At 42.8% G+C, this 13,195-nt stretch overlaps 1 protein-coding gene across 1 annotated transcript; it reads left to right on the top strand.

Annotated features, from left to right (window-relative positions):
- Positions 1-291: 291 nt before the first annotated feature.
- On the top strand, positions 292-11,995 carry LOC121002276 (protein QNR-71-like). The gene is made up of 11 exons (XM_040433666.1): positions 292-419; positions 2,713-2,865; positions 2,938-3,081; positions 3,155-3,319; positions 4,799-4,957; positions 6,506-6,853; positions 9,757-9,918; positions 9,996-10,098; positions 10,174-10,376; positions 11,069-11,159; positions 11,739-11,995. Exons 1-11 carry the CDS (start codon positions 353-355, stop codon positions 11,887-11,889), a joined length of 1,746 nt encoding a protein of 581 aa, XP_040289600.1. The 5' UTR covers positions 292-352; the 3' UTR covers positions 11,890-11,995.
- The last annotated feature ends 1,200 nt before the right edge of the window (positions 11,996-13,195 follow it).

Raw genomic sequence — 13,195 nt, 5'->3', positions numbered from 1 at the left:
ATCACTTTTTCTTACAATGACCTCTGATTCTCTATACAAATGTCCTTTGATATATCTTCTGCAAAAATAACAATATACAAAAAAAAAAAAAAAAAGAAGAAAAGAAAGAAACTTGAGACTTGAGAGTCTGAGATTCAAGGGAGTGACTCATAAGCACATGAGCAGGGACGCTGGCTCCTTTACTTGAAGTCAGCCATCTTTCCCTAATTCCATCACATGATGGGCCTGCAGGCTTTTCATAAACAGGAGGAGGGATCATGGGGACTGACTGCTATTTAGTGCAGCTGTGACTTGTTGAGCCCAGTTTAAATGCTGGTGCACAGGTCCCTGCCCAGCTCATTCCCCTTCCAGGATGTTGCCAGTAGTAGTGGAAGGTCTGGTGGTGCTCTGCCTGGTCTCCAGCATTCAGGCAGGAAAACGTGAGTGAGGGTCTAACATGGTCATTGTCATGTGTCAGTGTATACAGTGGGGGGTTAGCAGCAGTAGTGCTACAAGATCCAGACTGTACAGATGTAGCAGAGCTAAAAGGAGCTGATGATGCCACTGAAAACTTTTGGAAAAAGTCTAAATAGTTTACCATGTTTACTTAATGGGTTACCTATCCCTTTTAGCTCTGCTACATCTGTATATTGACCTACACATTCAGACTGTATAACTGATATATATGTTGTGTAACACCTGTGCTTGCTAAATTCTAATATATTGTGAAGTGTTAAGTCCTCTGTTTTAAACTATGTCTAAGTATTCAACTTCTACAGAATGTTAGTGTGTACTGTGTGTATCTGCTGCAGGATTTCTGTTACATCAAAATCTCTGCTGAAAAGGCTTTAATTTTGTTGCATAACTTTCTTTCTATGCAAATGCTGTGGGTTCGTTACAATGCAGAAGGGGAAATTGGTAAATGGTGCAAACTTAAAACTTGCAGCACAGGTTCTGCTGCGGAAATGTTATGCAGCATTTGGATTAGTACTATTTTTATTATTTTTACTAATGTACTATGCTGCAGATTTTCTGCATGCAATTCCACTGAACATCTGTAGCCTATGTTACATGTGGCCATGCATGCATATGGTGGTCTGTGGCTTTTCTGACTGGGTATGGTTTGTGTTATTTTTATTTATTTTTATGGATTTGCCCCCATTCTTGGTTCTTTGCATTGCAAATGGTGACATACAGTAGATTAAAAAATCCATATCACAGGCCAATTTCAGTTTGGAAGACTTCCACACTATAAAGAACTTAAAATCTCATCTACTTAGGGCTCTTTCACACTTGCGTTGTCCGGATCCGGCATGTACTCCACTTGCTGGAATTACACTCTGGATCTGGAAAAACGCAAGTGTACTGAAAGCATTTGAAGACGGAACAGTCTTCAAAATGCTTTCAGTGTTACTATGGCAGCCAGGACGCTATTAAAGTCCTGGCTGCCATAGTAGGAGCGGGGAGCGGTATACTTACAGTCCGTGCGGCTCCCGGGGCGCTCCAGAATGACGTCAGAGCGCCCCATGCGCATGGATGACGTGCGCTTGGGGCGCCCTGATCCATGCGCTTGGGGCGCCCTGACGTCACTCTGGAGCGCCCCGGGAGCCGCACGGACGGTAAGTATGCTGCTCCCCCGCTCCCCGCTACACTTTACCATGGCTGCCAGGACTTTAGCGTCCCGGCAGCCATGGTAACCATTCAGAAAAAGCTAATTGTCGGCTCCGGCAATGCGCCGAAATGACGTTTAGCTTAAGTCCAGATCAATGCCTTTCAATGGGCATTAATTCCGGATCCGGCATTGCGGCAAGTGTTCCGGATTTTTGGCCGGAGCAAAAAGCGCAGCATGCTGCGGTATTTTCTCCGGCCAAAAAAACGTTCCGGAACTGAAGACATCCTGAACGGATTTCACTCCATTCAGAATGCATGGGGATAATCCTGATCAGGATTCTTCCGGCATAGAGCCCCGACGACGGAACTCTATGCCGGAAGAAAAAAACGCAGGTGTGAAAGAGCCCTTAGTTGGTACTGCTACCCTGCAGACTTTCCACACAATCTTTGTGGAAAATCCATGTATAATACACACAATGTGCATAGACCTCAAATGGCACCAAAAAAAAATAAAAAAAATGCTGTTCAACTGCCTCAAAATCCTCTTGCTGTGGTGGTGTATAAAAGGCAAAGTGTGATGCACTTGTCTGTGTGGGTCATAAATGTAATATGAAACCAGACAATGGATAAGAAATCTTTCTGGGATCATTATTGGACTTCAAATCTTTGGCCAGACATTGCAGATAAAGAAGTTTTTCACTACTTGTGGTCAGACCTATGATGGGGAAACTGAATACTATTATTCGATGAGGTTAATCTGATGGATCTGATACTTCATTTTCATTCTGTTTCAAAGATGGAGCTGACCATAGATGAGCAGAGCTGTGGTAGCATTGTGAAGGGGCCCTAAAACGTACATGGTTAGTGTTGCACCACGTGTAATATTAGGACAAGTAGCTTTACTGTCCAGTATTTGAGCTATAGGGGTAGTATACAGGACATGGAAGCTGCAGCTCCCTCCATAGAACTGCTAACTACATAACATGCTGAACTCTCAATGTCTTGCTGGCAAAGAACATGGGGAACATCTAAGTCCATGCATGGATCCAGCTATCATCTACTTTGTAGAACACATTGGTTTTGCAATCAATATCTATTAAATCCCAATATGTAACTTAACAGGGTTTCAGGATGTAATGGAGTTTGGAAGGAAATCTGGCTCTAGAGGTCCCGGCAACCACATAAATGGCTGGTCTCCTGATACCAACTCGTGGAATGAGAAACTGTACCCTGCCTGGAAGTCTGGGGATACAAGATGGGAAAACTGCTGGAAAGGTATTACTTCAGATATAACTGAAATAAAATGCATGTGACTTAAAATCCTGCTGACTTCATATGTTTGTCTAGGTGGCAAGGTTGTGGCATTGTTGACCAGTGACAGTCCTGCGCTGATAGGGTCAAACATCACTTTTGCTGTCAACCTGCAGTTTCCCAGATGTCAGAAGGAAAATGAAGATGGAGACATTGTCTATAAAAGAGGGTGTGGAAATGGTAAATACAGTGAGACTACAGAATGTTTTATATCTAGATGTGTAGATGACCTCTTACAAGGTTGTCTATTTAGTTTCCTCCAGCTTCCCAGACCAATATGTGTATAACTGGACCAAGTGGATAGATTTCTGTAACGAAGGAAACTGCAGCTTTGCTAACAGCTTTCCAGATGGCAGACCATTTCCACATCACCCTCGATGGAGACGACACAACTTCATTTACATTTTCTCCACTCAAGGTATGTTTCTTGTGTAGTGCCTGTAATCTACTTGGTGCTTTACACCTACAGGTATCTGACCATCTTCTGTCCAATGAGAACTATGGATTTACAGTAAAGATCAAGGCATGAAGAACATGTGTACTTGTATTGGCGCTTCTATCCCTGTAGAATCCAAAGTTTATTTGTGTGTGAAAGTGGCACATGTTTGGGCCTGTTCAGTGGAACAAACTGTCCAGTAATGAGCTGCTGTAAACTGATTGGAGGTGATGTTGGGGACCCCCCCCCCCCTCCCACACACTGACCTGATATTGATTACCTATCCATGGCTGTAACTTAAACTGTAATGGAGTGTCTTACTTATTAGAAATTAAGCAGAGATCTTTATCTTGCTCTATGGTAGAAAGTAGATACTCGCTGCATTCCCTATGGGCAGTAATTTTGTGCAGTAAAGTGTAGGTGTAGCCTCAGTGTTGCATGAGTAGACCTTCTGCCTGGTAAGGGTGCTGCCACATATTCAGCCCCTCCCCCCCCCCCCCTCCTTATGGTTGGAGTAATGCTTTATTCACACTAGTGTTTTGGTCAGAGCCAAAACCAGGATTGGAGCCTCTATGGACTTTAGGTATAAAATAGATCAGCCCCTATTCTGTTTTTGGCTCACAATCTCTAATCAAAACGTTTAGGCATAAATGTGACAAGTGGTGACTTCCAGTTTACTATATTCTGGGGGCTTCAATGGGGTAGTCCAACCATGAGAAATTAACACCTATCTATAGTATAGGTAAGTATATCATGGTCTGACCACTGGAAACCCCCACTGATCACAAGAATGGGATGAATCCCAGGGTTGTCTATCAGTGTGCATGGGTGACTGGCTAAATGGAGAGCTGGTCACTATGGATGAGCGAATCTACTTCTGATGCGTTATCTGAAGTCAATTCCCATAAAGCTTTGTAATACTGTGCGGAATTGGAGCTCTATACAGTATTAGAATGTATTGGCTCCACTGAACCAAAGTTATTAATTCACAAAGTCTTGCGAGACTTCGTGTAACAACTTGGTGAATAATTACTGTAAAAAACCAACACTGAACTCTGGTTTGGTTCCAAGTAGTACCTTGGAACCGAACCAGAGTTCTATATCGAGGTTTTTTACAGTAATTCAGTTATTGCAAAATCTTTCAAGACTTCATGAAGTAACTTTGGCTCATTGGAGCCAAAATAAAGATTTATGCAGGTTGACTCCAGATGAAGAATCCAAAATCCATCCCTACCGGTCATGAGTGGTGCTTCAAGTCAACAGGTTCTCCAGCAGACTCTGACCTGAATTAGATCCAATGTCCTGTGGACAGAAGTTGTAGTGGAAATTTTTTTTTTTTTTGTTAGATCACTATCAAGGACTGAAAACCAAGCTTTTATTTTATAGTGTACAATGATTTGCACATGTAGATGACTCTTGCCCACATGCCTCAGATTGAAAAATGGTGTTCTCTCTTGTCAGGCCAATATTATGGAACGATTGGGAGATCGTCTACTACTCTGTCCATTAATACTACAAACATCACTGCTGGAACGCAAATGATAGAGGTCAAGGTTTTTAGAAGAGGTTCTCATAACCACTACCCAGTTGCTACAGCAAGCAGCATTTATGTTGTAACTGGTAAGCTATGAAATCTATGTAAAGGCACCAAATATTCAGCATTTGAACAGTGGTGGCTGCTAGAGATGACCAAACTTCATTTTGAAATTCGTTCATGCTTCCGTCACTGGTAAAAGGTGAATTGTGTTATGGATTCCGTTACCACAGACCATAACCCAATTCTATGCCTTTAGAGGCATTCTGTTATTCATTCCATCATATTAGAAGTCTATGGGCTGCAAAACGGATCAGTCATCTATGCAAGAGAGGACTCCCCTGCATAACAAACGGGACTGATCAGTTTTGCAGCCCATAGACTCTATTATGACGGAATGCCTCTAAAGGCACATCCCTGCACACTTTGAGTTTAGCGGTTAATTACTGATAGGACTGCCTCCTTGACTCCAATGTCCAGGATGAGAAATAATTTAACTAAATTACAAGGTATGATTATTCTTTAACATGCATATGTTGCTCAGCTCACACAATGATCATTGTGATTTCCCTTTTTTTATGAATCATGTGCTTGGGTCAATTGTTGACCGGCAGCTAATTCTATACGAGGAAGACTACTGATGGGACCACCCAAATGACACCTGAACATGAGTTTAAATGTATAAATTACAGGGGTCATTTATTAACGTGTGTGTGTGTGTATATATATATATATATATATATATATATATATTTATATAAAAAAAAAAAAATCTCGTATACCTGTCGCAGATTGTGGCATAAAGGTTATTTGCGCAGCGAACTGACTTTTCCCTGCTAATGCCAGGTGTAAAGAGGGGTGGGCTGGCAGGCCCATCTCATTCATTTTCTATGCCTGTTTTAGGGATAGAAAATGGTCTAAATCAGGGGTCAGCAACCTCCGGCGCTCCAGCTGTTGCAAAACTACAATTCCCAGCATGCTCCATTCATTTCTGAGAAGAGCAGAGGAAGTATGCATGCTGGGAGTTGTAGTTTTACAACATCTGGAGTGCCGGAGGTTGCCTACCCCTGGTCTAAATCTAAGCCAGCCAGGGACATAACATTTAAACAGGTGGTGGATACACCTAAATTATGTAGATGCCAGCACCTCTTCATGCCTTAGGCTTATCCACTGCCACGTAAGGGGCAGGGGCGTAGCTATAGGGGGTGCAGAGGTAGCAGTTGCTACCGGGCCCAGGAGCCTGAGGGGCCCAAAGACCCTTGTGCCACATAAGACACCAGTATTATAGAAAGTGCATGCTGGTCAAGTTATAGCTCTGACTGGAGAGAAGGGGTTAGGTCAAGAATTTGACATCGGAGGGTTGGGAGGGGGGGTCTACTGTCAATTTTTGCTTCCCTAGCCACAAAACACTGAGGGAAGGGGGGCCCAAGCTGAACCCTTGGACCAGGGCCCATGTGCCTTTAGCTACGCCCCTGGCAAGGGGTATTAAGACAGCATCTAAAATGGCAGTTTTAAACACCCTGTGTTCTGCTAAATGGTGTCCCACAATCTGCTCAGCTCTAACATGCTGCCTGCAGAATGTCATGGTCACACGTTCCCTCTAAACTTTTTTTTTTTTTCTCTTTAAATTTTAGATCAAATTCCATTTTATGTCAACCTTACACAGAAGAATGACAAGAATTCCTCAGACAGCATCTTTATTAAAGATTCACCAATCAAATTTGACATCCACATCCATGATCCAAGCAATTATCTCAAGAATTCTGAATTGACATTTGATTGGGACTATGGTGATGGGAATGGGTCATCTGTTTCCAATAACCCTGTCTCTAGTCATATTTATACCATGCTTGGAAGCTTTAGGGCTAACTTGACCATCAAAGCTGCCATTCCTGGTCCATGTAAACCTGTTACACCCACTCCAATCCCTACACAACCTCTACCAACCACCACCAGTACTTTCACCACTCCCAATTCTACAGGTGAGTTGTATAAAAACAAATGTATCTAAGCTTGATATTTTGATTAAAGAGGTTTCCTGGTCCCTGATATTAACCGCCTAACGCAGGATCGCGTTCTGGAGTCGGCAGCCCTGCGCACAGTCACGCATATATGCGTCATCTCGCGAGACTTCCTGTGAACGCGTGCACACAGGCGCGTGTGTTCACAGGATCGGAAGGTAAGCGAGTGGATCTCCAGCCTGCCAGCTGCGATCGATCGCTGGCAGGCTGGAGATGCTTTTTTTTTTTTTTTTTTTTAAACCCCTAACAGGTGTATTAGACGCTGTTTTGATAACTGCGTCTAATATACCTGGTCCTCTGGTGGTCCCTTTTGTTTGATCAACCACCAGAGGACACACAGGCAGCTCAGTAATATGTAGCACCAAGCACTACACCCCCCCCCCCCTGTCACTTATTAACCCCTGATCACCCCATATAGACTCCCTGATCACCCCCCCTGTAAGGCTCCATTCAGACATTTTTTTTTTTTTGGCCCAAGTTAGCGGAAATTTTTTTTTTTCTTACAAAGTCTCATATTCCACTAACTTGTGTCAAAAAATAAAATCTCACATGAACTCACCATACCCCTCACGGAATCCAAATGCGTAAAAATTTTTTAGACATTTATATTCCAGACTTCTTCTCACGCTTTAGGGCCCCTAGAATGCCAGTATAAATACCCCACATGTGACCCCATTTTGGAAAGACACCCCAAGGTATTCCGTGAGGGGCATATTGAGTCCATGAAAGATTGAAATTTTTGTCCCAAGTTAGCGGAAAGGGAGACTTTGTGAGAAAAAAAAAATCAATTTCCACTAACTTGTGCCAAAAAAAAAATTCTATGAACTCTCCATGCCCCTCATTGAATACCTTGGGGGTGTCTTCTTTCCAAAATGGGGTCACATGTGGGGTATTTATACTGCCCTGGCATTTTAGGGGCCCTAAAGCGTGAGAAGTCTGGGATCCAAATGTCTAAAAATGCCCTCATAAAAGGAATGTGGGCCCCTTTGTGCATCTAGGCTGCAAAAGTCACACCTGGTATCGCCGTACCAAGGAGAAGTTGGGCAATGTGTTTTGGGGTGTCATTTTACATATACCCATGCTGGGTGAGATGGATATCTTGGTCAAATGCTAACTTTGTATAAAAAATAGGAAAAGTTGTCTTTTGCCGAGATATTTCTCTCACCCAGCATGAGTATATGTAAAGACACCCCAAAACACACTGCCAAACTTCTCCTGAGTACGGTAATACCACTTGTGTGACACTTTTTTTTTTTGCAGCCTAGGTGGGCAAAGGGGCCCACATTCCAAAGAGCACCTTTCGGATTTCACCGGCCATTTTTTACAGATTTTGATTTCAAACTTCTCACGCATTCGGGCCCCTAAAATGCCAGGGCAGTATAACTACCCCACAAGTGACCCCATTTTGGAAAGAAGACACCCCCAGGTATTTTGTGATGGGCATAGTGAGTTCATGGAAGTTTTTATTTTTTGGCACAAGTTAGTGGAATATGAGACTTTGTAAGAGAAAAAAAATCATCATTTTCCACTAACTTGTGACAAAAAATAAAGTTCTATGAACTCACTATGCCCATCAGCGAATACCTTAGGGTGTCTACTTTCTGAAATGGGGTCATTTTGTGGGGTTTTTCTACTGTCTGGGCATTGTAGAACCTCAGGAAACATGACAGGTGCTCAGAAAGTCAGAGCTGCTTCAAAAAGCGGAAATTCACATTTTTGTACCATAGTTTGTAAACGCTAACTCTTACCCAAACATTTTTTTTTTTTTTTTTATCAAAGACATGTAGAACAATAAATTTAGAGAAATTTATATATGGATGTTTTGTTTTTTTTTGCAACCAAGTGGAAAAGTCATTTTTTTTTGCAAAAAAATCGTTAAATTTCAATTAATAACAAAAAAGTAAAAATGTCAGCAGCAATGAAATGCCACCAAATGAAAGCTCTATTAGTGAGAAGAAAAGAAGGTAAAATTCATTTGGGTGGTAAGTTGCATGACCGAGCAATAAACGGTGAAAGTAGTGTAGTGCAGAAGTGTAAAGTGGCCTGGTCATTAAGGGTGTTTAAGCTAGGGGGGCTGAGGTGGTTAATAACCTACCTCAGGATAGGTAATTAATAAATCGGTGAGACACCCTACCCCAAGCACTGTGAATGGTACAGGAATAGTAGTTGTGCCAGGTTACTGCAGCCCTGCTCCTAATTACTTCAGTGGTAGCTGAGTTGCAGTAATCCAGCATAGCCACTAAAGAGCTGTGCTTCTAGCCAAAGTATTGGCTCTAGGGCCAGAGGCTGCCGGGAACAGCTGATTGGCAGAGTGTGGGGTGTTAGAAACAACGACTGGATATTGATGACCTATCCTGAGGATGGGTAATCACTGAGGAGCCTGGAAAATCCATTTAAGCGTTGACCCATCCTCGGGTCATATCAATCATTGAGTGACAACCCACACTCCATCAGCTGTTCCCTGCAGCCTCTGGCACTAGCACTCTAAGGAACAGGAAGCATGGCTGAGTGTAGTGGCTGCACGGGATTACTGCAGCTCAGCTACCACTGAAGTAACCTGGCACAACCACTAAGCTTCCTGCTCCATTTACAGTGCTAGTTCCAGCATGGGGGTGCAGGGTGTTGGACCCTCCCTGATTGCATATTAGTGTGACTTATCCATAGGTAGATCATTAATATCAGGAGCCTGGAAACCCTTTAAGGTTTTCTTAGGAGATACACAAATAGTATCAGGCAGTGGGATTGATCTTGTGTCCATAATGTGTGGGAGTTTGACAGTGCTGCGGGTAATCCTCTGTACAAAAGAGGTACAGTAATCCATATGTGCAGGAGGACATTTTATTTTTTTCCCCCTCCCCTTGCAGATAACTCAACAGAACTACCACCGTTTGAAACTGAAACTTTACCACTGACAACTGAAATGCCAAACGTTACCACGGTTTATACAACCATTCCATACACCACTTCTACTCCTGGTTGCTTCATATATAGATATGGTTATTACAGCACTAAGATTACAGTTGTAGGTAAGTTGTTGGTCACTTATACAGCTAGGCTTAGAATGTACTGTGCCTAGAATCTGACTTGCTCTTTCCAACTTCAGATGGTATCCTTCAGGTGAACATTGTTGAAATGACTAGTGTTCAAGTACCCACATCTCAGACTGAAGGCTCTCTTGTTGACTTTGTGGTGACTTGCGAAGGAAGGTATGTCTTGGCAAACAGAAGACAAACGCCCTGTAAAACTGATGTTCCCTGTGTTTGATAACCTTGTTCCTTCAGTCTGCCTACAGATGCCTGCACGGTAGTCTCGGATGCTAGTTGCATGATTCCCCAGGACATGGTTTGTGATGAAGTTCCATCTTCTGATCAATGCTTGCTGATCCTAAGAAGAGCATTTGAGCCAGGATCTTACTGTGTAAATATCACACTAAGTGATGGTGCAAGTTTGGCTCTTGCTAGTACGCTGGTGTCTATAGATGGTGGTAAGTGATTTATATTTTTCTTCCCCTCTTCTCCCCCCCCCCCTTCCCACACACATAGCAGAGGTGGTTGCTGTATGTAAATGCATCCCTTGCCTCCACTGACTATTCAGTAATTATCAGGAACATCTGGTTAATTACCTGAAACATAGGTCTATGTGAAAGGATTCTCTGGCAAGGTTTTTAAAATGGCTGCCAATAACCTGTCCTAGAATGTGAGGAAGACTGGTTGCCACTATTTGTCAAGCTGCCTGAGGGGCAGGGGGCTTCACTACACAAGGTGGTAATGTGATCCTGCCTATATGCTATGTCTGACAGAAGAACTCGCTAATACTTAGTATCGAAGTGCCAGAGTGTAGCATCCCTCCCCCCCCCCCCCAAGTGGTGGCAACAGTGCTCCTCACATTCTAGGACATGATGCTGCCACCAGCCATTTTGAATCTGTCCTGGAGAACCCTTTTTAAGTGAGTTTCCCCTCTTTATGTTCAAGACCAACATTCACAACAAGGAGTGATTGTGCAGCTTGTTAGTCCAATCTGCTTCCTCTGACTATCCTCTCCCAACCATAAATTATCCTTAACTTTCAAAAGCTTGACTTGAAGATGGTCACTTGCATCCAACTATTACATTTGTGCAACAGTTCTCAAATAAGGTATCAAGACATAATGTAGACTTCCCTTTTTTTTCCCCTCTAGGTTCTAAAACCCAACAGACTGTTTCCGCAGTACTTGTTCCCCTCGCTTTGGTTGCACTTGTTGCTGTGGTGATTGGTATCACCCTTTACAGGTAAGCTCATTCTCCTGGCTTTTCCATTTGACCTCCTAGTATCTCTTTACAGCTCCAAACTCTTTCAACCAGTGCCAATATTTTCACTTGTCTGGCCAGGAATCTTGCGTAGATTTCTGAATATCTACTCAAGTGTTCTAGAGATTAGCCTGCACAGTGTAAACTTGGATTAAAATGTAAAAAAATTGCACTAGTGGACAACTCTGGATAGTCTGACCCGCCTTTTAGTCTAAGTTTATGCAACCTAAAGTTGACTAACTTTCCACTGTTTTGTTTGACCAGGGGGCATAGTCTTCCAATGTGGTGCAAAGCATGTATGCCAGTCTGATTTGGTGCAAACTTCATTAAAATATTTCTAAACCTAATGAGCCAAATTGAATCCTTTGTATAGAACAAAGTCTAGGTGCACTCACATTAGTAAATACAAGCCAGTGTTTCATGTGGGGAGGCCATATGTTAAAACTGGCTATGATCTAGCAAAACTTCTGGGAACAACTGTTGCATGAAATAGTCTTGATTCTATCGATTAAGTAAGAACTTGGTATTCCATACTTAAGCAAATTGCCTTTTATCATCTAGGAAATACAAGGAATACAAACCAATTGCAAATGCTTCAGCTGGAAGAAATGATCAAGGCATCATTGTGTACTTCAGTCAGATCAAAGATGTTCTCTTCAAAAAAAGCAACGAGCGTGATCCTCTTCTGAAAAGCAAAGCTGCAATAATATAAGATTCTTAAAACTCTGTCTGCCATATCTTGGTATGCTGCTGCTTGGTCCTTCATCTAAGTCATAAAGCTGTAGTAGAAATACTTGTTAATAAAGTGTTTCCTTTAACTGGTGTCGTGGGTAATGGTTAAAACCTTGTAATTCAGGCTGTCTGGAACAGTGTTAATATACATTCATCCCTCCTTGTCAGTATTACAGTAGAAAATCCATACATAAGGTTTCATCTATGGAAAGAAACTTTCTGATCATGGGTCTTGTGCTGCATGTGACCAGAAGAACTGTAGATTTGATAAAAATGTTTATTACCCAAGAGTAAAGGATTTGTTTGCAGCACCCTCATGATTCAAATCTTCTGCTCTATAGGACCTTCAACTTCAAAGAACGGGAAACGCTCGTATTAAAGTGCCAAATTTGTACCAAGAACGTTCCTTACACATGTGCAACCAGTAGCCCCTGCTGCAGCAGGATTGATTCGCGTAGTTTAGTGAGGAAAATCTTCCCAACATGTCACTAGAGTTGAGCGAACACCTGGATGTTCGAGAAGTTCGGCCGAACTTCCCAGAAGTGTTCGGGATCCGAACTTCGTCCCGAACCCCATTGAAGTCAATGAGGACCCGAACTTTTGGGCACTAAAAAGGCTGTAAAACAGCCCAGGAAAGAGCTAGAGGGCTGCAAAAGGCAGCAACATGTAGGTAAATCCCCTGCAAACAAATGTGGATAGGGAAATGAATTAAAATAAAAATTAACCAATATCAATTGGACAGAGGTCCCATAGCAGAGAATCTGGCTTCACGTTAGCAGAGAATCAGTCTCTTCATGCCATAGCAAAGAATCTGGCTTCATGTCACCCACCACTGGAACAGGCCACTGTCACATATTTAGGCCCAGGCAGAGGAGAGAGGTCCCGTAACAGAGAATCTGGCCTTATGTCAGCACAGAATCAGTCTTCATGTCATAGCAGAGAATCGGGCTACCACTGGAACAGGCCACTGTCACATATTTAGGCCCCGGCACCCAGACAGAGGAGAGGTTCATTCAACTTTGGGTTGCCCTGCAATATAATGGTAAAATGAAAATAAAAATAGGATTGAATGAGGAAGTGCCCTGGAGTAGAATAATATATTGTTAAGGAGAGGTAGTTAATATCTAATCTGCACAAGGGATGGACAGGTCCTGTGGGATCCATGCCTGGTTCATTTTTATGAACGTCAGCTTGTCCACATTGGCTGTAGACAGGCGGCTGCGTTTGTCTGTAATGACGCCCCCTGCCGTGCTGAATACACGTTCAGACAAAACGCTGGCCGCCGG

The sequence above is a fragment of the Bufo bufo genome, chromosome 5 (assembly GCF_905171765.1).
Source record: "Bufo bufo chromosome 5, aBufBuf1.1, whole genome shotgun sequence".
In the NCBI taxonomy this organism is placed as follows: Eukaryota; Metazoa; Chordata; class Amphibia; order Anura; family Bufonidae; genus Bufo; species Bufo bufo.
The sequence above is the reverse complement of the archived record's forward strand: the minus strand, read 5'-3'. Positions and strand labels throughout refer to the sequence as shown.